We start from the raw sequence: 25357 nt of genomic DNA on the forward strand, positions 1-25357 counted from the left end.
GTGAAAAGGGGGGGTGGAAGGGGGGGAGAGGGGTGAAGGGGGGGTGGAATGGGAGGAGGGGGATGAAGGGGGGCAGGTGGAATGGGGGTGGTGGGGTGAAAGGAGGGTGGAAGGGGGGTGAAGGGGGGGGAGTGGAAGGGGGGTGGGGGGGGTGGAATGGGGGGGTGGAATGGGGGTGGTGGGGATGGTGGGGGTGGAATGGGGGTGGAAGGGGTGGGTGGAAGGGGGGTGAAGAGGGTGGGTGTGGGGGGGTGGAAGGGGGTGGGGTGTGGAAGGGGGTGGGGGGATGAGGGGTGGAAGGGGGGTGAAGGGGGGGGGGGTGGAAGGGGGGTGAAGGGGGGGTGGAAGGGGGTGGGGGGGTGGAATGGGGGGTGGAAGGGGGGTGGGGGTGGAAGAGGGGGTGGAAGGGGGCTGGAAGGGGGCTGGAAGGGGGGTGGTCGGGGTGGAAGGGGGGTGGAAGGGGGGGGTGGAAGGGGGGTGGGGGGTGGAGGGGGTGAAGGGGGGGTGGAAGGGGGGTGAAGGGGGGGGGTTGAAGAGGGGGGTTGAAGGGGGGGGTTGAAGGGGGGTGGGGTTGAAGGGGGTCCATCACGGGCCGCACAGGGTGCCCCGGTGGGCCGCATGCGGCCCGGGGGCCATATGTTGTGCAGGCCTGACATACAGTATTTGAAACCCTAGGAGTAAACGTAAGAGCTCGGGAAAGGGGGGTACATTATAATGCTGTATGTAGGTTCCAAGATCTGCATTTGACATAATTTTGTTAGCTTAGAAATCATTGAAATCATTTTGTTGCTTTGCATGTTTGAAAAATGTACATTATCCTTTCAGAAGTGGATTCTTCTAAATAATTGGTCTACTTCAATAGAAGGGAAAATAATACATTTAGCAAGATTAATCAAAGGGTGCAAGCACACAGTCCTATTATCCTGAACAATGTTTGTGAGAAAAAAGGGCTAGAGTCCATTAGAAAATTAGTACATTTTGATGAAAGTTTTTAGTATAATAAGTCTGATGGAATAGTACATTACACCACTCAAAATGTCCCACTTCTATTTCAAATGTATTGTAAAAAATGCATCTATTTTAAAAGGGATATTCACGTGTTGTTTGCATAACATAAACATAGCAAACATATTTATAAAAATCCATATACTGGGGGTTGCCATCTCCTGCAATTAACCACAAGTTCACAACTTTTTTTAATGGTAGTTTGACCATTAATTTTCTAATTAATATTTCGTTTTTATCCTTGTGCTAAAACAAAAGAAAGAGAATGTGGGATAACAATAATTCACTTACATTTTAGTAGAATACTGTATATATGAAACCCATGCAAATTGTGAGTGTGTATATCTACTGTATCTTTCGATACTCTGTTGTGTTCTTCTGCTGCCTGTTGAGTTTGCCTGTGCTGCAGCTGTTTGTCTTACAGATACATGATACAGCAAGTGGTTGCTGTTTTATACCAGCCTCAGAAAAGCACAACGCTTGTTTTTTCCGGGTTTTGTATTCCTTTTTTTTACACCTGATTCACTCACCGCTGTTCCTTACTTGAAGGCAGATCATTTGAGCTAAACAGATTAGATTAGACGCAGGAACGACAAGGCACCAATCTATCTACGCTTTTCAAGGAAGAGATTTGGCTCCGAAATAGGGCACTAAGCCTTTCAGCCTTATGTCTATTTACCTAGTCAGCACGGTGCACTGTCTCAGGGTGCTCAGTGGCCTCCTGGGGAATCAACTGGGAAACAAAAGCAGAAGTGGCAGCCGCTGCAAATGTGGAAGCCTGTGCCATTAGAGAATGCGCTTGCTAATAATGGCCTGTGAGACCCAGGTTTCCTTGGTTTCCATGACAGCTATTAGGTACCATAGAAATTGAATTGCTCACTGCTCTTAGGGGAGTGAAAGGGTGTTCGAGTGACAGTCCAGACTTAGAACTTGCTGTGTTCCATCCTTTTGCAAAACTATCTGGATTGTGTCTTTTTTTCCCCCTGCAAATTTGGTGTCCTTTGCTTTTTTTTGTTAGAAGATCCACTTTTATGCAGCCTTTCTCAATAATATTTCCCCCTTTCTTTTGTTTAGAACTAAGCTTGAAAAAGCAAGGCTATGAGCAAGTATACTGGTGGGCTACTAAGGGGGAGTGAAAACCAAAGGCATCCAATCAGGTATAGGCTACCTGCAGCACCAACAACATGCCTGTGCAGCAAATTTCTGTAGTCCCTGCACAAGAGACTGCTAGCAATGGAAGAAGTTCAATGGGAAGAAACAAAGAGAAGAACAAGGAAGTTGAGGTAAGTAAGGATTGTTTTTCACATACTGTACAGGTGTTGTGCTCCACAATAAGAAGCTTTAAAACTCCAACACTGGTCATTTTTGCAAAAGCAACCTAGAGGCTGGAAAAAGAAAATTCCTTGGTCTATTTTAATAAACAAAAATGTAATGAATTGAATGAACCAATTACATGGGAATATTCTGCTGCATGATTTATCAAATGTAAATAATAACTGTATTTGCACCAGTAACCCAAATTTTCCTATATTGGGAATTATAGTTCTTGATTTAATTTATGTAGCATGTACATTACTGTAGCTAAAGATGTAATTCTTTAGTGACCAGTTTGACATGTCTTGCTTCTTACCCCAATAGCCCAGACAGCTCTATTAAGTAATGAATCCTTTTACAGTTTATGATTTAGGGAGAATAAAAAAAAGTTATGCTTATGACATACAGGTAGTCAACATGTTCAGTTGGCATAAAAGGTTAACTTAATAAACAAATGTTCCCATTATATTTAATATTTGCATTCTTCATTAACTTATGGTGTGTGTGAAATGCATTTCTTTGTCCTAAGGAAAGAGGAAGGCATTGATTTCTTGAATGTTGAATTTTTATATGAATTACTGTACAAAAAGATAAAACTATCCATATGCCTTTTTTTGTTTTAAAAGCAATGCAGCTCCGGAAAACTATCCATACAGTATGTGCACCAGAAAAAGACATTCAAAATGTTTCTGTCACTGAATAGTCACTGTCTTATTGAATTAACCTTTAGATCTTTTATTTTCAATGCGAATGTGATTATCATTTAGAACGATAAAGTGAGAACATTAAACATTGGTGCTCCTTCTGCATGGTATCTCAAAATGTTTTCATAGATTATACAGTACAGTACATCTCCAATGAATGTATTCAATTATTCTTAGTTATAATGCATGGCATGTGGTTCAATCCTCCAGTGCAGCACACATTGCATAGCGGTGTGATAGATGTCACTCAAGTTACTAAGGAGTTAACATATATTTTACTGGACTGCAAGATGATTATAGCTGAAAGTACTAGAGGGTTGTGAATGGCATGTTGCACCAGAATACTTACAGTACTGCACAGTGGTTTGATATTGTGCTAGGAGATGTCAAGACTCACAGTTGTGGAAACATACTCTTGGGAAAGGAATTGATTGTGATAGAAAGAGAAAAACTTTTGATGCATAGAATAAATACATTTAGTAGTAATAGTGGTTAAGTAATCTAGAAACATGTTGCCCAGCAATATAAACATGAACAACATACTGTAAATTAATAGCAGCACTCCAAGTTACTGTCAAAATAATATACTAATGTTATATGCTAAGGGGTAACATTTGCTTGTACTTTGTGGAACGTCAACCCCACCCACTGGAATGTTAATGAGCCAAGAGTACAAAGAACTTTGTATTAGCAGCTACATTCATTCGGAACCCCTTCAGTGCACATCTGTGTCGTCCCAAAGGCGGACAGCCTTTGGCGCAGTCGAAGGGCAGCTAAAGGGTGTGAGCCATTTGCTGCCATTCGCTGATGTTAAAGCTTCTCTATTTCAACCTGAAACTCACCAGGCCTCTTATCCCCTGTACCCAATTTTCCAACCCTATCTGTCCATGAAATGTCTGTGAATTGACGGTATAACCTCTGTTCTTTTAATGTAACCATGCATTGTTATAACTTTGTGCCCAGGACATACTTGAAAATGAGTGGTAACTCTCAATGTGTATTACTTCTTGGTAAAACATTTTCATAAATAAATATAAAAAATATCCACCACATAATCTATTAAATATTTAATACATTTATATTTTATTATTTTGAAGTCGTTGGTATTAATGTATATGGTGTTGCCATGTAAAGAAATAATTTGTAGTTATCATCATTTTTATATACATCAACTTTATCTGTGACTGTTGGTATGCTCATTTTATTTTATATTATACATTACGTGGCATTTTCAAAAAAAAAAAATACAGTATACACAATAAAAAGTAATTGAAGGCACATATTTGGCCACACTGTCCATCCTGAAATGCTTGGCATTGTGGGTATATTAATCCATATGCTGCCAGATGGGCAACCAGCGCTGCATGGCGCTGCAATGTGTTGATGGTCACTCTGGCAGCAAAGTGGTTAAAACAAATTCTAATTTTTGCTTCCTAAATGGGACATGGGTCACTCAACCACTTTATATTTTGGACCTATCACAATAATATCTTTGAATTATTGCTGGGTAAAGGTTAATCAGATAACATTAATGTTTCGAAATTATGAGCTAGTAAAAATGTAAACCTCCTGCTCTGCTATATTTTCCAGTATAAATTACATTGTAAAATTGTTAAATATAAACATCCAATGCCATAAACCACCCAGATGCCAAACTAAGAGCACAGTAGCTGTGGGAAGAATTGCATTTAACCAGCATTACAGTATATGTTTTGTAGTAGAAGGCCAAGGGGAGAAATGTAAATCAAATGTGAATGGAGAAAAAATAAAACAGACATTACCTACAGTACATCTCTTGATATTCTGAATTTGGACCTAGTGTCAGCTATGTGTGACCTTGAACAAGTCGCTTGAAACAAAATTAGATTGTATCTGTTTTAGTGCATGGGAATATTATGCCTTTTTATGTCTGATATTCAGCATACTCTATGGTAGATATAGGGAAATCATTATTTGCGGAAATGTTGTCAAGTTCTCAATTTACCTAGAACGATGTTTTAAGAATTGATCAGAAAAATTATTAGTAATGGGGGTATTTTGTAAATAACCTTATCTACAGCAGCTGCTTCTTTTTTTGTGTGTGTGTTACTGTTGCATTAGGCTACTGTGTAAAAGGATTGACCTGTTTACAAGCTTAAATCTCCTCCTTAAAAATAGTCTACTTATATTATACAACAAAATCCCTTCTTTCCTGGCTTTGAAGACTCTGCTGCTCTTTACGTATGTTATATATTCTCTTCTCATTCAATTATCAAATAGAAGCTCTTCGGTTTTATAATGGACAGCAAGGCTGAAGATTAGGACTGCATTTTATTTCCAGATTGATGATATCTTGAGATTTTCAGGCAATGAGATTAAAAATTAGTTCTAAAAATATTGTTGTGCCCATAGTTAGCTTTGTTTCATCTAAATCCCAAACATTACTGGATACAATTGCAGTTCTGTAGATATGTAGGAAAAGGTTAATTATACTGCGGTTAATTCATGAAACGGCAATAGTCCCGATAGGCACTATCGAGATACTATTGCTCATAAACTCCCATTAAAATCAATGCACTATCGCAATTTCATGAATAACCCACTCATTGAAGGTAAATCCAATAGGGACATACTGTATGTACTCTGTCCTATGTAGTTGTAACACTACACACCTTTAGCTGGTATATTAGTAATGATTTCAACTTTTTTTTATTTCAGTGCAAGATAACTGACCAACTCTTTCTATTGTTTTAGGAAGACTTCTATTTAATTTGCTGATTTTTTTTCTGTTAACACCCTGTAATGGAAGGGGAGTCGTTTTTCTGCATTTTCTTGACTTAAAATATGTTTCGCAGGTTAGCCAGTAGGGTGCAAAGTTTGTCTTGAGGTTCCTACCATCATCACAGTAATCTTATCAATGGCCAAGTTATAGAGAATGGGAGGTTTCCATAACACTGCAGTTGTTTTAATATGTCCTTGCAATTTATGAAATGTAGTTGCTGATTTAAAGAAGGCTAAAGACCCACAAGAAAAAACTGTCACAGAATAGTTGTACGGTATGATTGAGACAAAAAAGAGTCATCTTAGTGTAGCGCACTTTCCCCCACCTCCTGGGAGATGTGTAGCTACGGTATGTGTAGGGTGCAATACCTGGTGGCTCACAGGAGGCCTGAGCCTCCGCTGTTCGGAGCCTGGGGTGTGTCCTGGAATGATGCTCGGTAGCACCTCCACCTGTACGGGATTCTATAGTGTAGAATAACCCTGTTACAGGACCCACATACAATAAACAATACACAATGGTATAATTAGAACAGTTTACTGTATGCATAATAATCAACACACAATAGTGCCGCACTGTTGGATGGCTCCTACGTGGAGTGATCCACCTTTACAATGTCTCTAGTCTCTGAGGGTGATCTAGTACCAGATCACCGAATCGCCAATTGCCAATGCGTCCTGGCTGTGTCCCTCACTCTCTCTGGTATTACAGGGCTGTGTTCCTATCCTATGGGCCTGTCCCTGCAGCAACCACAAGCTGAAGGGGGTTGGGGCCTAGCTGGGGCCTAACAGGGGTTTTCTAGCCTAGTGCAGATGTCACAGACACCTGCACATACCTCCTACCCTGTTCTTGTCCCAGCTCGGACTTGCATGGTCCCAGAAATGCGCAAAATGAAACAATCTGCAGAGCAGGAGAATCTTAGTGCCCTATTGGCTGCTCTAGGCCATGTGGTACAATGCCCTTAGGCATCATGGGGGTTGTAGTCCCCTGCGAGCCTGTCCCCCTAATGGGGACCTCTCTGAGGGTCATGCTTCGCATGCGCAAACTCTCTAATGGCCGGCGGTGCCTTCCGACACTCTGCGCCAACCACAACATGGCCGCCGGGCTTGGGGATTCCTCTGCACATGTGCAACTGCACTGCGCATGCGCGCGTCTGAACCGTATGCCGGCGCCCTGCAAAGGGAGCCACCGGGAGCCTGCGGCGATGCGCTCACCTGCGTAACCTTCCCGTCGGCACCGGAACCTGCCACCGCCTACGCAGCCTAGCGCACCCGCTCCAGGAGGCTACGGGGGACCAGGGTTACATTAGCTTTATCATAAAGCTGGAAATTATCTTCTTAGCAATTCATTCATGGATACATACCTTTTTTATTTTGTTTTAAAGACCGCAATTTTATCTGTAAAGTATCCTCAGTGGCGAAAGGTTTATACTGTATAGCATTTCTAATTTCTTGAAAATTTTCTTTGCAGCCTAAGAGCAGTAAATGTGTAATGATAAGTTAGTATTTGGGTCACTTTAGCATTTATTACCATTTTGCACTTGAAAGTCTTTCAACTATTTGAATACCCCTACATATATAAAGTTGTTCTGTGATAAGAATTTCATTAAACTGTTTGTTTAACAGAAAAACAATTTGGGCAAATTTGTTTCATACGTTAAAAAAATAGGGTAAAGTTCTAAAACACTGCTGTTTTGTTATAATCAATAAGATCGATTCTCCAGGGAATAAAACTCCCTCGCAATTAAATAAACTGAAGAAATGAACTCACAAGTCAAGTAAAAACCAACTTGCACAACAAATTGGCAGTAAAGGACGCAGTAAATGTATTAAAGATACATCTAACAATTTAATTGATACAAATTCATGAACTTCGCCAGAAAACTAACAACTAAAGGTGAGCGACTTTTGAGTGGATGGCAAGAAAACATTGTGAGCCACTAGCTGGGGAATAAACCAGAGCCAACAACAATAAACACCTACTGTATCTAGTAATAGTAATTGATACGGATCAGTTTGCCGCTGTCTACAGTTACCAAGTTGCAGTCATTAATTAGATTAGCTCAGTTAGTTATTACAATTAAGATAAAGCTATTGCAAATTAGGTAATTAAAATTTTCCCTGCAAAGCAATGCACATGGGTAGGGTTCACATGAGGAATTGAAGGCATGGATTTTTTTTTTATCCATTGCAATGGCAGTTCTTGCTAGCTGGAAGATTTTGTTTCCAGTGTGATTTCGAATTGTTTCTAGATTCTGCAGATTGACTAGGTGTTTTTCTCCTTACTTAAAGGCCATTTGTGCAGATAACCTAGGAATTGTCTTAGGCTGCGCTTATACTGCCGGCGACGCGACCGATGACGTCACCTGTCGCGATAGTTGTAATTTAAGTTTAGGCGACGTCGCTACAAGGCCAATGACGTCAGAAAGGGGGACGGCAGAGGGACGGACAGAGAAGCTCTCCAATTGGCCATCTGACTACCAGATTTTTGGTAGCGCTATCACGCCGTCGCGTACACTATAAGCATCAACGACAGCGACAATGCATTTGTTTTGCCGCGACGTCGCGTTGCCATCACTATAAGCGCAGCTTTAGCAATCAACATGGTATCCGCTTTTGCCCACTGTAATTCGACATTTAGTGCTTCGTTGTTTACAGTTTAATAGTTGGTTTGAAGCTAAACATGTACCTGGCTTTTAAATGTGATAGCAGATGCATTTCCTCATTCACAGTGGAAGGTTTATCATCATTTGGTATCAGAAGCAGACAAGGAAAGCAGTGCATGTACAGTCTTTTTATGGTATCTGTAATGAGGTAGAATGTTTAATTAGGCAGCCAGTGTTGCCAGCTACTTGGGCGGCATATGTTATATCGTGAAAGCTATTCAATTATTTAGACGCTTTAAAAAAAATGTAATCACACAAATATTTAAATGTTACAAGCATGGTGGTTACAGATGTAGCAGACATTACCGTTCCCTGGTGTGTTATTTAACAGTAGCATTATTGAAAACAGTAGTGAAACAGATAATATGTGCTATTTAACTCATTAGCGAGGGTAATAATGTTTTGCTACATCTGTATGTTCAAGATAGGAGGAGGCCATTAACTACTCAGCTTTTAATTAATTTATTTTTACGTTTGGATGAAATTTGTTGTTAAGACTTTACAATTGTGCGGCTACGGAAGTGGCACATTTATGTTTGGGTATTTTAAAAATCAGTTGTTTGGGAATCTACAGTTGATGCTTTAAAAGTACATTAGGAAAAGAAGGGATCCTGTGCTCCACGGATTTCTGAATAAGAAAGATTTATTGTGCCACACAACGTTTCGACCTTATGGTCTTTATCAAGTGATTGATAAAGACCATAAGGTCGAAACGTTGTGTGGCACAATAAATCTTTCTTATTCAGAAATCCGTGGAGCGCTGGATCCCTTCTTTTCCTCAGTGTACTTTGGAGTTTATGGCAGGTACTTCCTTGAACCAGCAGCACCGGTAAATTGTATGCATCTTTCTCTTTTTTTGTGGAGTGCAGCCTTCACCCCTCTTACAGTTAAAAGTACATTAGACAGGATTTAGGGCGTTATTCTAAATACGCTGACGCAGCCATTTGTGAAGTTTTCGGTTGAAAATCCCAATTGACTTCAGTGACAAATTTGACTGAAAACTACCCAAATGGCTGCCTTGGCAGATATAGAATGACATTGTTAATGCTTTAATGTTGCTCCTTTTACAATTTGTGTTTCCAGGTGTAGCTACGAATTTTATTTGGATCCCTGGCAATTATTTTATCCATTGGGCGGGTAAGAGTGTTTTAGTTTCGCCTTATGGGTCTTGGTTATGTTTGTATAGGGATATAGTTTCAGCTATTTGACTGGGACATTGGGACTTAGAATGGGTTGACATTGTACTGTTGATGTTAGCCAGGAAAAGCAGGTTAAAAGAACAGGTGTAAAGATCAGAAAGAACAGGTTTAAAGAACTGGGAAATTATTAAATGTAAGTGTAGCAGGGGCACCCCTGACTACTATTCTGCCCAATGGGTTGGCAGTAAACCATGGTATTAACAGGCTTGCCAGTAGTTGGTATGGGGTTTTCCCCTTCACCTTTGGTACTGCAGAGGGTGGTACATACTGTTGTAGCTGGGACAACGGAAATGTAGGACCCAAGCAGGATCGTTGGGAATCCACCAGAGGGAGAGTGTAGTGGGGTACCCCTTGGCTACTATTCTACCCAATAGGCTGGCAGTAAACCCTGGTATTAACAGGCTTGCCAGTAGTTGGTATGGGGTTTTCCCCTTCACCTTCGGTACTGCACTTGAGTGTCAGCAGGGGTTGGTACATTCTGTTGCAGCTGGGACAACGAGGTGCCCGCCTTCTGGCTGTACTTAAGGGCAGGACCACCCTAAATTTGGAGGTTGATCCTTCCGTTTGAGGAAGGCAGGTCACACAACTGGGAGCCTGAGATTGGGGCCTTCCCATGTGCTCTTCCCTGCGGGGAGGAGTGAGTGTGGACCAATACCTCTGCCTCCGATAGGGAGGTGGGGAAGAGCTTGGACGGGTGCGGGTGCCCTTGGCCTGTAGCAACGGTCCAGGGACCATCTTCACTGATAGCTGAGCCAAGAGACTGTATCCGACAGAAGACTGCTCAGTACCTTTTGTGTTACTGCAGACCGTAGTAATAAACTGTTCCTGTTTGCAATATACCTCCGGCCTGGTGTGTGATCTAACTGGAGGGGGGAGAGGTAATCAGTTCTACTGTGGGAGATCATCTCCATTTCTCTAGACGTATGGCACAAGGATTCTGGGAGGAGGTTGCAGAGGTCTAATCACTGGGCACTGCGGGGTGATGCAGCCAGCAAAGATTACTAATAAAGGGAGAAGGAGCACAGTGTACAGCAGATAGGAAGCGCCCACAGCACATCTCAGCACTCTAGGACCTTCCTAGCAGAGTTATTCTGAAGAGGATTTTGGACATCACGAGCCAGCGTAGGCATACCTGAACTGCCGTTCGCCGCCAGACCTTCCGGACGCGGAAGTCAGGGTAAACGTTGATCGTGCCATACAGGAGAGCTGCTGTGAGTTCTGGGACATTAATTACTTTTTATTGGACATTTTAACTTGTTTTTTGATTAAAAGGCATGGATTTTCTTCTGAGATCATCTCCAGGAATAGTGATTTATGAAGCAAGCTCCAGGCTAAAGCTGCCTATTTGTGATGTGTTTACACTCACACATGGCCGTGTGAGTGATTTTGATATTTATATTCACTCATTTACCCTTCCACCCACATAATTTCCATATACCAATCAAGTTTATTGGTCTACTGATTTTGTTTTTTTCTTGTTTGCGCACGCCTTATTGTGTTTCCCATTTCTCTAGAGTCTACAGCAGATGGAGGCGCTGCACTGCTAAGTATTATTTGGGGTATGAACCCTAGAAGTCTAAGATAGTCCCAGCCTTGACCTTCAGGGATTTATATGTCCTTTATTGATCTCACGTCTATCAAGATTTATGCTATGATATCTCACTAGCCCCAATGTTCATTCTTTGTGTTTTTATCATTATGCTGATTCTATGAAGGATAAGAATCCAGCACTGGAGCGCATGAATCACTAATTTGTTCTATGAACCCAAGAAGCCTGTTCCTGTATCCCCAAGTCATCACGGATGACTCGGCCCTCCTGTTGTCAGCAGGTATAAGCACCACACACCCCATAAGGGCCCCTATCTGCGATTGGGGGCAGGGGGGGAAACACTGTTACATAAGCATAATGCAGACATTACAATTCATGTATCTTATTAAGAGAGATTTAGCAGAAATTGCCTTATCATTTGCTTGGGTATCTTGTCTGAGGGGGTTCAATTTAGTTGGTTGCTTTTCAAGGGTCATTTCAAAACAATTGGAAAGCTGTTAGTGGAAGCTAAACATGGCTATATCTGTGTTTATTAGATTGGGAAGATTTTCAGTTAGGCATGTGGATTTGGAAACAGTGGATAGACCTCTATAGGATGTATTTAATCCACTTGTATAATATTGATTTGGATATTTTCAATTTAGGCCTGCAAGTGGGTTTTAAATGAGCTGCATTTTTATTGAAATCGTTGTTTAGTGTTATGGTTTTAACCAGAAGGTAGAACTGCGTGTTAATTGTTATTTAAGTTTCCCTTATGGTTTGGAAGAAAGGGAGGTTTGGAAGAAAGGGAGGTTTGGAAGAAAGGGAGGTTTGGAAGAAAGGGAGGTTTGGAAGAAAGGGAGGTTTTTGATGGTTACATTTTATATGTGCTAGTGTTATATGTAATTACAGTTTAATGCAATGTCTAATTGTCTAAATGTCTAATTGCCTTTTTTATTTATTGTATGGTCGGGTTTGGATGAGGTAAAAAAAATGCATACTGTGTTCGACATGTCAGGACTATTTGGCCCTATGCTACGGGACAGCATGTCTGCCCGGACGCTGGCCCTAATTTCTAGTATGGAGTCCAGTAGTTGGCTGACTAAAAGAAGTGACAAAGGCTGATACATTGGGTGTGATAGTTGGGGAAGTGGGTTATTGGCTGATCTGGTTAATCAGCTGGTGCATAGTCATATGTTAAATTTAGATGGAAAGGGGTTGGTGATATTAGCCCCTTCAGTGCCTCGGGTGTTGGCCACCTGTATGTCCAAACAACTTTTCAAATGTTTGGTATACATCTGTTTAAGTATGATTCATGTGATCAGCTCCATATATACCCTGTACCTTTAAAAATATTATATTGTGTTTTTCAGCACAAGTAAAGCTGTTAACCCTTTGAGCGCCACAGGGGTGGCAGCACCAGAGTACCATGGCCCCTCCGGCACAGCACACGTGACAGCAGCGGCCCATTTCCCTTCACTGCAGATCGTGTCCTGTGCACCATGGGAATAACTGACCCAATCTAAAAAAAGTTTCCTTGAGCATGAAGTAGCCACTACATCATGGGGCCCCTGGAGTGCCAGATCCCATGATGTAGTGACTTCATCCTGGGGCACTCAAAGGGTTAATTGGTATCTGTCTCGGGAAGATTGCATATCATGAAACCAGGATATGATATCATAAATATGAAAAAATAAAAACAAATCCACTTGTTTCCTTATTATTGTCCAATATTTCTCTAACACATTCATGAATGTAATTAAAATCAACACTAAATATTATTGCCCTGTGTCTCTTGATTACACTGATACTAGATATGTACAGTATAGATTTACATACCTTGTGGGCTACAACAGACACTATATTAACAAGACTTTTCACACTTCAAATGTTCAGGCCTTAATGTAAAAGGTGCAAAATATTACTGTGAAAGCAAAACTACTCCTAGCAGAAAATTACTCCCACAAAAGTATATATTTTCTAAATGTACATGCCGCAAGAAATTCAAACATCGTTAACATGTCTTTTACTACAATAAGCTATGGCTGGAAAGCTTTGAACAATGTCATTTTATGAGAGAAATATAAAAACCACTAACTTCAAACTTTGCTTCAAAATTTCTCAAACCTACTCAGTGTAATCTTGGACATACATATACAATAGTATTGTCCTTGGTCTCCAGAGTACATTGTGACCAAAAATATATACAGTACAGTATAGTTTTACATATAATTTTGGCAAAACGAGTACCCAAATTACAGTAGAATGGCTCTTCACACCTGAATGTTTGGGGTTTTCCCCTTCATTTTCGCCACTGCACTTGAGTGTAAGCAGGGGGTGGTACATCCTATTGCAGCTGGGACAACGGGGTACCCGCCTTCTGGCTGTACTTAAGGGCAGGACCGCCCTAAATTTGGAGGTTGTTCCTTCCGTCTGAGGAAGGCAGGACAAACAACTGGGAGCCTGAGATTGGGGCCTTCCCATGTACTCTTCCCTGCGGGGAGGAGTGAGTGTGGACCAATACCTCTGCCTCCGATAGGGAGGTGGGGAAGAGCTTGGACGGGTGCGGGTGCCCTTGGCCTGTAGCAACGGTCCAGGGACCATCTTCACTGATAGCTGAGCCAAGAGACTGTATCCGGCAGAAGACTGCTCAGTACCTTTTGTGTTACTGCAGACCGTAGTAATTAACTGTTCCTGTTTACAATATACCTCCGGCCTGGTGTGTGATCTAACTGGAGGGGGGAGAGGTAATCAGTTCTACTGTGGGAGATCATCTCCATTTCTCTAGACATATGGCACAGGGATTCTGGGAGGAGGTTGCAGAGGTCTAATCACTGGGCACTGCGGGGTGATGCAGCCAGCAAAGATTACTAATAAAGGGAGAAGGAGCACAGTGTACAGCAGATAGGAAGCGCCCACAGCAAATCTCAGCATGCTAGGACCTTCCTAGCAGAGTTGTTCTGAGGAGGATTTTGGACATCACGAGCCACCGTAGGCATACCTGAACTGCCGTTCGCCGCCAGACCTTCCGGACGCGGAAGTCAGGGTAAACGTTGATCGTGCCATACAGGAGAGCTGCTGTGAGTTCTGGGACATTATTGACTTTTTATTGGACATTTTAACTTGTTTTTTGATTAAAAGTATTGGGTTTTATATCCATGGTATATTTTATGTACGAGTGACCAAGGAGGATTGAGCTCCACAAGTGAGGCATGGATTTTCTTCTGAGATCATCTCCAGGAATAGTGATTTATGAAGCAAGCTCTAGGCTAAAGCTGCCTATTATGTAATGTGTTTACACTCACACATGGCCGTGTGAGTGATTTTGATATTTATATTCACTCATTTACCCTTCCACCCGCGTCATTTCCATATACCAATCAAGTTTATTGGTCTACTGATTTTGTTTTTTGTTTTCTTCTTGTTTGCGCTCGCCTTATTGTGTTTCCCATTTCTCTAGAGTCTACAGCAGATGGAGGCGCTGCACTGCTAAGTATTATGTGGGGTATGAACCCTAGAAGTCCAATATAGTCCCAGCCTTGACCTTCAGGGATTTATATGTCCTTTATTGATCTCACTTCTATCAAGATTTATGCTATGATATCTCACTAGCACCAATGTTCATTCTTTGTGTTTTTATCATTATGCTGATTCTATGAAGGATAAGAATCCAGCACTGGAGCGCATGAATCACTAATGTGTTCTATGAACCCAAGAAGCCTGTTCCTGTATCCCCAAGTCATCGCGGATGACTCAGCCCTCCTGTTGTCAGCAGGTATAAGCACCACACACCCCAATTAGGGCCCGTATCTGTGATTGGGGGCAGGGGGGGAAACACTGTTACATAAGCATAATGCAGACATTACAATTCATGTATCTTATTAAGAGAGATTTAGCAGAAATTGCCTTATCATTTGCTTGGGTGTCTTGTCTGAGGGGGTTCAATTTAGTTGGTTGCTTTTCAAGGGTCATTTCAAAACAATTGGAAAGCTGTTAGTGGAAGTTAACATGGCTATATCTGTGTTTATTAGATTGGGAAGATTTTCAGTTAGGCATGTGGATTTGGAAACAGCGGATAGACCTCTATAGGATGTATTTAATCCACTTGTATAATATTGATTTGGATATTTTCAATTTAGGCCTGCAAGTGGGTTTTAAGTGAGCTGCATTTTTATTGAAATCGTTGTTTAGTGTTATGGTTTTAACCAGAAGGTAGAACTGCGTGTTAATTGTTATTTAAGTTTCCCTTATGGTTTGGAAGAAAGGGAGGTTTGGAAGAAAGGGAGGTTTGGAAGAAAGGGAGGTTTGGAAGAAAGGGAGGTTTTTGATGGTTACATTTTATATGTGCTAGTGTTATATGTAATTACAGTTTAATGCAATGTCTAATTGTCTAAATGTCTAATTGCCTTTTTTATTTATTGTATGGTCGGGTTTGGATGAGGTAAAAAAAATGCATACTGTGTTCGACATGTCAGGACTATTTGGCCCTATGCTACGGGACAGCATGTCTGCCCGGACGCTGGCCCTAATTTCTAGTATGGAGTCCAGTAGTTGGCTGACTAAAAGAAGTGACAAAGGCTGATACATTGGGTGTGATAGTTGGGGAAGTGGGTTATTGGCTGATCTGGTTAATCAGCTGGTGCATAGTCATATGTTAAATTTAGATGGAAAGGGGTTGGTGATATTAGCCCCTTCAGTGCCTCGGGTGTTGGCCACCTGTATGTCCAAACAACTTTTCAAATGTTTGGTATACATCTGTTTAAGTATGATTCATGTGATCAGCTCCATATATACCCTGTACCTTTAAAAATATTATATTGTGTTTTTCAGCACAAGTAAAGCTGTTAACCCTTTGAGCGCCACAGGGGTGGCAGCACCAGAGTACCATGGCCCCTCCGGCACAGCACACGTGACAGCAGCGGCCCATTTCCCTTCACTGCAGATCGTGTCCTGTGCACCATGGGAATAACTGACCCAATCTAAAAAAAGTTTCCTTGAGCATGAAGTAGCCACTACATCATGGGGCCCCTGGAGTGCCAGATCCCATGATGTAGTGACTTCATCCTGGGGCACTCAAAGGGTTAATTGGTATCTGTCTCGGGAAGATTGCATATCATGAAACCAGGATATGATATCATAAATATGAAAAAATAAAAACAAATCCACTTGTTTCCTTATTATTGTCCAATATTTCTCTAACACATTCATGAATGTAATTAAAATCAACACTAAATATTATTGCCCTGTGTCTCTTGATTACACTGATACTAGATATGTACAGTATAGATTTACATACCTTGTGGGCTACAACAGACACTATATTAACAAGACTTTTCACACTTCAAATGTTCAGGCCTTAATGTAAAAGGTGCAAAATATTACTGTGAAAGCAAAACTACTCCTAGCAGAAAATTACTCCCACAAAAGTATATATTTTCTAAATGTACATGCCGCAAGAAATTCAAACATCGTTAACATGTCTTTTACTACAATAAGCTATGGCTGGAAAGCTTTGAACAATGTCATTTTATGAGAGAAATATAAAAACCACTAACTTCAAACTTTGCTTCAAAATTTCTCAAACCTACTCAGTGTAATCTTGGACATACATATACAATAGTATTGTCCTTGGTCTCCAGAGTACATTGTGACCAAAAATATATACAGTACAGTATAGTTTTACATATAATTTTGGCAAAACGAGTACCCAAATTACAGTAGAATGGCTCTTCACACCTGAATGTTTGGGGTTTTCCCCTTCATTTTCGCCACTGCACTTGAGTGTAAGCAGGGGGTGGTACATCCTATTGCAGCTGGGACAACGGGGTACCCGCCTTCTGGCTGTACTTAAGGGCAGGACCGCACTAAATTTGGAGGTTGTTCCTTCCGTCTGAGGAAGGCAGGACAAACAACTGGGAGCCTGAGATTGGGGCCTTCCCATGTGCTCTTCCCTGCGGGGAGGAGTGAGTGTGGACCAATACCTCTGCCTCCGATAGGAAGGTGGGGAAGAGCTTGGACGGGTGCGGGTGCCCTTGGCCTGTAGCAACGGTCCAGGGACCATCTTCACTGATAGCTGAGCCAAGAGACTGTATCCGGCAGAAGACTGCTCAGTACCTTTTGTGTTACTGCAGACCGTAGTTATTAACTGTTCCTGTTTACAATATACCTCCGGCCTGGTGTGTGATCTAACTGGAGGGGGGAGAGGTAATCAGTTCTACTGTGGGAGATCATCTCCATTTCTCTAGACGTATGGCACAGGGATTCTGGGAGGAGGTTGCAGAGGTCTAATCACTGGGCACTGCGGGGTGATGCAGCCAGCAAAGATTACTAATAAAGGGAGAAGGAGCACAGTGTACAGCAGATAGGAAGCGCCCACAGCAAATCTCAGCATGCTAGGACCTTCCTAGCAGAGTTGTTCTGAGGAGGATTTTGGACATCACGAGCCACCGTAGGCATACCTGAACTGCCGTTCGCCGCCAGACCTTCCGGACGCGGAAGTCAGGGTAAACGTTGATCGTGCCATACAGGAGAGCTGCTGTGAGTTCTGGGACATTATTGACTTTTTATTGGACATTTTAACTTGTTTTTTGATTAAAAGTATTGGGTTTTATATCCATGGTATATTTTATGTACGAGTGACCAAGGAGGATTGAGCTCCACAAGTGAGGCATGGATTTTCTTCTGAGATCATCTCCAGGAATAGTGATTTATGAAGCAAGCTCTAGGCTAAAGCTGCCTATTATGTAATGTGTTTACACTCACACATGGCCGTGTGAGTGATTTTGATATTTATATTCACTCATTTACCCTTCCACTCGCGTCATTTCCATATACCAATCAAGTTTATTGGTCTACTGATTTTGTTTTTTGTTTTCTTCTTGTTTGCGCTCGCCTTATTGTGTTTCCCATTTCTCTAGAGTCTACAGCAGATGGAGGCGCTGCACTGCTAAGTATTATGTGGGGTATGAACCCTAGAAGTCCAATATAGTCCCAGCCTTGACCTTCAGGGATTTATATGTCCTTTATTGATCTCACTTCTATCAAGATTTATGCTATGATATCTCACTAGCACCAATGTTCATTCTTTGTGTTTTTATCATTATGCTGATTCTATGAAGGATAAGAATCCAGCACTGGAGCGCATGAATCACTAATGTGTTCTATGAACCCAAGAAGCCTGTTCCTGTATCCCCAAGTCATCGCGGATGACTCAGCCCTCCTGTTGTCAGCAGGTATAAGCACCACACACCCCAATTAGGGCCAGTATCTGTGATTGGGGGCAGGGGGGGAAACACTGTTACATAAGCATAATGCAGACATTACAATTCATGTATCTTATTAAGAGAGATTTAGCAGAAATTGCCTTATCATTTGCTTGGGTGTCTTGTCTGAGGGGGTTCAATTTAGTTGGTTGCTTTTCAAGGGTCATTTCAAAACAATTGGAAAGCTGTTAGTGGAAGTTAACATGGCTATATCTGTGTTTATTAGATTGGGAAGATTTTCAGTTAGGCATGTGGATTTGGAAACAGCGGATAGACCTCTATAGGATGTATTTAATCCACTTGTATAATATTGATTTGGATATTTTCAATTTAGGCCTGCAAGTGGGTTTTAAATGAGCTGCATTTTTATTGAAATCGTTGTTTAGTGTTATGGTTTTAACCAGAAGGTAGAACTGCGTGTTAATTGTTATTTAAGTTTCCCTTATGGTTTGGAAGAAAGGGAGGTTTGGAAGAAATGGAGGTTTGGAAGAAAGGGAGGTTTTTGATGGTTACATTTTATATGTGCTAGTGTTATATGTAATTACAGTTTAATTCAATGTCTAATTGTCTGAATGTCTAATTGCCTTTTTTATTTATTGTATGGTTGGGTTTGGATGAGGTAAAAAAAATGCATACTGTGTTCGACATGTCAGGACTATTTGGCCCTATGCTACGGGACAGCATGTCTGCCCGGACGCTGGCCCTAATTTCTAGTATGGAGTCCAGTAGTTGGCTGACTAAAAGAAGTGACAAAGGCTGATACATTGGGTGTGATAGTTGGGGAAGTGGGTTATTGGCTGATCTGGTTAATCAGCTGGTGCATAGTCATATGTTAAATTTAGATGGAAAGGGGTTGGTGATATTAGCCCCTTCAGTGCCTCGGGTGTTGGCCACCTGTATGTCCAAACAACTTTTCAAATGTTTGGTATACATCTGTTTAAGTATGATTCATGTGATCAGCTCCATATATACCCTGTACCTTTAAAAATATTATATTGTGTTTTTCAGCACAAGTAAAGTTGTTAACCCTTTGAGCGCCACAGGGGTGGCAGCACCAGAGTACCATGGCCCCTCCGGCACAGCACACGTGACAGCAGCGGCCCATTTCCCTTCACTGCAGATCGTGTCCTGTGCACCATGGGAATAACTGACCCAATCTAAAAAAAGTTTCCTTGAGCATGAAGTAGCCACTACATCATGGGGCCCCTGGAGTGCCAGATCCCATGATGTAGTGACTTCATCCTGGGGCACTCAAAGGGTTAATTGGTATCTGTCTCGGGAAGATTGCATATCATGAAACCAGGATATGATATCATAAATATGAAAAAATAAAAACAAATCCACTTGTTTCCTTATTATTGTCCAATATTTCTCTAACACATTCATGAATGTAATTAAAATCAACACTAAATATTATTGCCCTGTGTCTCTTGATTACACTGATACTAGATATGTACAGTATAGATTTACATACCTTGTGGGCTACAACAGACACTATATTAACAAGACTTTTCACACTTCAAATGTTCAGGCCTTAATGTAAAAGGTGCAAAATATTACTGTGAAAGCAAAACTACTCCTAGCAGAAAATTACTCCCACAAAAGTATATATTTTCTAAATGTACATGCCGCAAGAAATTCAAACATCGTTAACATGTCTTTTACTACAATAAGCTATGGCTGGAAAGCTTTGAACAATGTCATTTTATGAGAGAAATATAAAAACCACTAACTTCAAACTTTGCTTCAAAATTTCTCAAACCTACTCAGTGTAATCTTGGACATACATATACAATAGTATTGTCCTTGGTCTCCAGAGTACATTGTGACCAAAAATATATACAGTACAGTATAGTTTTACATATAATTTTGGCAAAACGAGTACCCAAATTACAGTAGAATGGCTCTTCACACCTGAATGTTTGGGGTTTTCCCCTTCATTTTCGCCACTGCACTTGAGTGTAAGCAGGGGGTGGTACATCCTATTGCAGCTGGGACAACGGGGTACCCGCCTTCTGGCTGTACTTAAGGGCAGGACCGCCCTAAATTTGGAGGTTGTTCCTTCCGTCTGAGGAAGGCAGGACAAACAACTGGGAGCCTGAGATTGGGGCCTTCCCATGTGCTCTTCCCTGCGGGGAGGAGTGAGTGTGGACCAATACCTCTGCCTCCGATAGGGAGGTGGGGAAGAGCTTGGACGGGTGCGGGTGCCCTTGGCCTGTAGCAACGGTCCAGGGACCATCTTCACTGATAGCTGAGCCAAGAGACTGTATCCGGCAGAAGACTGCTCAGTACCTTTTGTGTTACTGCAGACCGTAGTAATTAACTGTTCCTGTTTACAATATACCTCCGGCCTGGTGTGTGATCTAACTGGAGGGGGGAGAGGTAATCAGTTCTACTGTGGGAGATCATCTCCATTTCTCTAGACGTATGGCACAGGGATTCTGGGAGGAGGTTGCAGAGGTCTAATCACTGGGCACTGCGGGGTGATGCAGCCAGCAAAGATTACTAATAAAGGGAGAAGGAGCACAGTGTACAGCAGATAGGAAGCGCCCACAGCAAATCTCAGCATGCTAGGACCTTCCTAGCAGAGTTGTTCTGAGGAGGATTTTGGACATCACGAGCCACCGTAGGCATACCTGAACTGCCGTTCGCCGCCAGACCTTCCGGACGCGGAAGTCAGGGTAAACGTTGATCGTGCCATACAGGAGAGCTGCTGTGAGTTCTGGGACATTATTGACTTTTTATTGGACATTTTAACTTGTTTTTTGATTAAAAGTATTGGGTTTTATATCCATGGTATATTTTATGTACGAGTGACCAAGGAGGATTGAGCTCCACAAGTGAGGCATGGATTTTCTTCTGAGATCATCTCCAGGAATAGTGATTTATGAAGCAAGCTCTAGGCTAAAGCTGCCTATTATGTAATGTGTTTACACTCACACATGGCCGTGTGAGTGATTTTGATATTTATATTCACTCATTTACCCTTCCACCCGCGTCATTTCCATATACCAATCAAGTTTATTGGTCTACTGATTTTGTTTTTTGTTTTCTTCTTGTTTGCGCTCGCCTTATTGTGTTTCCCATTTCTCTAGAGTCTACAGCAGATGGAGGCGCTGCACTGCTAAGTATTATGTGGGGTATGAACCCTAGAAGTCCAATATAGTCCCAGCCTTGACCTTCAGGGATTTATATGTCCTTTATTGATCTCACTTCTATCAAGATTTATGCTATGATATCTCACTAGCACCAATGTTCATTCTTTGTGTTTTTATCATTATGCTGATTCTATGAAGGATAAGAATCCAGCACTGGAGCGCATGAATCACTAATGTGTTCTATGAACCCAAGAAGCCTGTTCCTGTATCCCCAAGTCATCGCGGATGACTCAGCCCTCCTGTTGTCAGCAGGTATAAGCACCACACACCCCAATTAGGGCCCGTATCTGTGATTGGGGGCAGGGGGGGAAACACTGTTACATAAGCATAATGCAGACATTACAATTCATGTATCTTATTAAGAGAGATTTAGCAGAAATTGCCTTATCATTTGCTTGGGTGTCTTGTCTGAGGGGGTTCAATTTAGTTGGTTGCTTTTCAAGGGTCATTTCAAAACAATTGGAAAGCTGTTAGTGGAAGTTAACATGGCTATATCTGTGTTTATTAGATTGGGAAGATTTTCAGTTAGGCATGTGGATTTGGAAACAGCGGATAGACCTCTATAGGATGTATTTAATCCACTTGTATAATATTGATTTGGATATTTTCAATTTAGGCCTGCAAGTGGGTTTTAAATGAGCTGCATTTTTATTGAAATCGTTGTTTAGTGTTATGGTTTTAACCAGAAGGTAGAACTGCGTGTTAATTGTTATTTAAGTTTCCCTTATGGTTTGGAAGAAAGGGAGGTTTGGAAGAAAGGGAGGTTTGGAAGAAAGGGAGGTTTGGAAGAAAGGGAGGTTTTTGATGGTTACATTTTATATGTGCTAGTGTTATATGTAATTACAGTTTAATGCAATGTCTAATTGTCTAAATGTCTAATTGCCTTTTTTATTTATTGTATGGTCGGGTTTGGATGAGGTAAAAAAAATGCATACTGTGTTCGACATGTCAGGACTATTTGGCCCTATGCTACGGGACAGCATGTCTGCCCGGACGCTGGCCCTAATTTCTAGTATGGAGTCCAGTAGTTGGCTGACTAAAAGAAGTGACAAAGGCTGATACATTGGGTGTGATAGTTGGGGAAGTGGGTTATTGGCTGATCTGGTTAATCAGCTGGTGCATAGTCATATGTTAAATTTAGATGGAAAGGGGTTGGTGATATTAGCCCCTTCAGTGCCTCGGGTGTTGGCCACCTGTATGTCCAAACAACTTTTCAAATGTTTGGTATACATCTGTTTAAGTATGATTCATGTGATCAGCTCCATATATACCCTGTACCTTTAAAAATATTATATTGTGTTTTTCAGCACAAGTAAAGCTGTTAACCCTTTGAGCGCCACAGGGGTGGCAGCACCAGAGTACCATGGCCCCTCCGGCACAGCACACGTGACAGCAGCGGCCCATTTCCCTTCACTGCAGATCGTGTCCTGTGCACCATGGGAATAACTGACCCAATCTAAAAAAAGTTTCCTTGAGCATGAAGTAGCCACTACATCATGGGGCCCCTGGAGTGCCAGATCCCATGATGTAGTGACTTCATCCTGGGGCACTCAAAGGGTTAATTGGTATCTGTCTCGGGAAGATTGCATATCATGAAACCAGGATATGATATCATAAATATGAAAAAATAAAAACAAATCCACTTGTTTCCTTATTATTGTCCAATATTTCTCTAACACATTCATGAATGTAATTAAAATCAACACTAAATATTATTGCCCTGTGTCTCTTGATTACACTGATACTAGATATGTACAGTATAGATTTACATACCTTGTGGGCTACAACAGACACTATATTAACAAGACTTTTCACACTTCAAATGTTCAGGCCTTAATGTAAAAGGTGCAAAATATTACTGTGAAAGCAAAACTACTCCTAGCAGAAAATTACTCCCACAAAAGTATATATTTTCTAAATGTACATGCCGCAAGAAATTCAAACATCGTTAACATGTCTTTTACTACAATAAGCTATGGCTGGAAAGCTTTGAACAATGTCATTTTATGAGAGAAATATAAAAACCACTAACTTCAAACTTTGCTTCAAAATTTCTCAAACCTACTCAGTGTAATCTTGGACATACATATACAATAGTATTGTCCTTGGTCTCCAGAGTACATTGTGACCAAAAATATATACAGTACAGTATAGTTTTACATATAATTTTGGCAAAACGAGTACCCAAATTACAGTAGAATGGCTCTTCACACCTGAATGTTTGGGGTTTTCCCCTTCATTTTCGCCACTGCACTTGAGTGTAAGCAGGGGGTGGTACATCCTATTGCAGCTGGGACAACGGGGTACCCGCCTTCTGGCTGTACTTAAGGGCAGGACCGCCCTAAATTTGGAGGTTGTTCCTTCCGTCTGAGGAAGGCAGGACAAACAACTGGGAGCCTGAGATTGGGGCCTTCCCATGTACTCTTCCCTGCGGGGAGGAGTGAGTGTGGACCAATACCTCTGCCTCCGATAGGGAGGTGGGGAAGAGCTTGGACGGGTGCGGGTGCCCTTGGCCTGTAGCAACGGTCCAGGGACCATCTTCACTGATAGCTGAGCCAAGAGACTGTATCCGGCAGAAGACTGCTCAGTACCTTTTGTGTTACTGCAGACCGTAGTAATTAACTGTTCCTGTTTACAATATACCTCCGGCCTGGTGTGTGATCTAACTGGAGGGGGGAGAGGTAATCAGTTCTACTGTGGGAGATCATCTCCATTTCTCTAGACATATGGCACAGGGATTCTGGGAGGAGGTTGCAGAGGTCTAATCACTGGGCACTGCGGGGTGATGCAGCCAGCAAAGATTACTAATAAAGGGAGAAGGAGCACAGTGTACAGCAGATAGGAAGCGCCCACAGCAAATCTCAGCATGCTAGGACCTTCCTAGCAGAGTTGTTCTGAGGAGGATTTTGGACATCACGAGCCACCGTAGGCATACCTGAACTGCCGTTCGCCGCCAGACCTTCCGGACGCGGAAGTCAGGGTAAACGTTGATCGTGCCATACAGGAGAGCTGCTGTGAGTTCTGGGACATTATTGACTTTTTATTGGACATTTTAACTTGTTTTTTGATTAAAAGTATTGGGTTTTATATCCATGGTATATTTTATGTACGAGTGACCAAGGAGGATTGAGCTCCACAAGTGAGGCATGGATTTTCTTCTGAGATCATCTCCAGGAATAGTGATTTATGAAGCAAGCTCTAGGCTAAAGCTGCCTATTATGTAATGTGTTTACACTCACACATGGCCGTGTGAGTGATTTTGATATTTATATTCACTCATTTACCCTTCCACCCGCGTCATTTCCATATACCAATCAAGTTTATTGGTCTACTGATTTTGTTTTTTGTTTTCTTCTTGTTTGCGCTCGCCTTATTGTGTTTCCCATTTCTCTAGAGTCTACAGCAGATGGAGGCGCTGCACTGCTAAGTATTATGTGGGGTATGAACCCTAGAAGTCCAATATAGTCCCAGCCTTGACCTTCAGGGATTTATATGTCCTTTATTGATCTCACTTCTATCAAGATTTATGCTATGATATCTCACTAGCACCAATGTTCATTCTTTGTGTTTTTATCATTATGCTGATTCTATGAAGGATAAGAATCCAGCACTGGAGCGCATGAATCACTAATGTGTTCTATGAACCCAAGAAGCCTGTTCCTGTATCCCCAAGTCATCGCGGATGACTCAGCCCTCCTGTTGTCAGCAGGTATAAGCACCACACACCCCAATTAGGGCCCGTATCTGTGATTGGGGGCAGGGGG

At 41.8% G+C, this 25357-nt stretch overlaps 1 protein-coding gene across 3 annotated transcripts in view; it reads left to right on the forward strand.

Moving 5' to 3' along the window:
• Positions 1-1562: 1562 nt before the first annotated feature.
• The window catches only part of MARCHF1 (membrane associated ring-CH-type finger 1), a 302013-nt gene continuing 278218 nt past the window's right edge, over positions 1563-25357 (forward strand). Inside the window, exons 1-2 of one of the 3 annotated variants that reach the window (XM_075612191.1) lie at positions 1563-1860; positions 2080-2288. In XM_075612191.1, the coding sequence (XP_075468306.1) occupies positions 2190-2288 (99 nt within the window). In that variant the 5' untranslated portion in view covers positions 1563-1860; positions 2080-2189. The remainder of the gene's footprint in view (positions 1861-2079; positions 2289-25357) is intronic. The other 2 variants (XM_075612201.1, XM_075612183.1) reach the window with 2 other exon arrangements.

Source organism: Ascaphus truei, chromosome 1 (assembly GCF_040206685.1).
Source record: "Ascaphus truei isolate aAscTru1 chromosome 1, aAscTru1.hap1, whole genome shotgun sequence".
In the NCBI taxonomy this organism is placed as follows: Eukaryota; Metazoa; Chordata; class Amphibia; order Anura; family Ascaphidae; genus Ascaphus; species Ascaphus truei.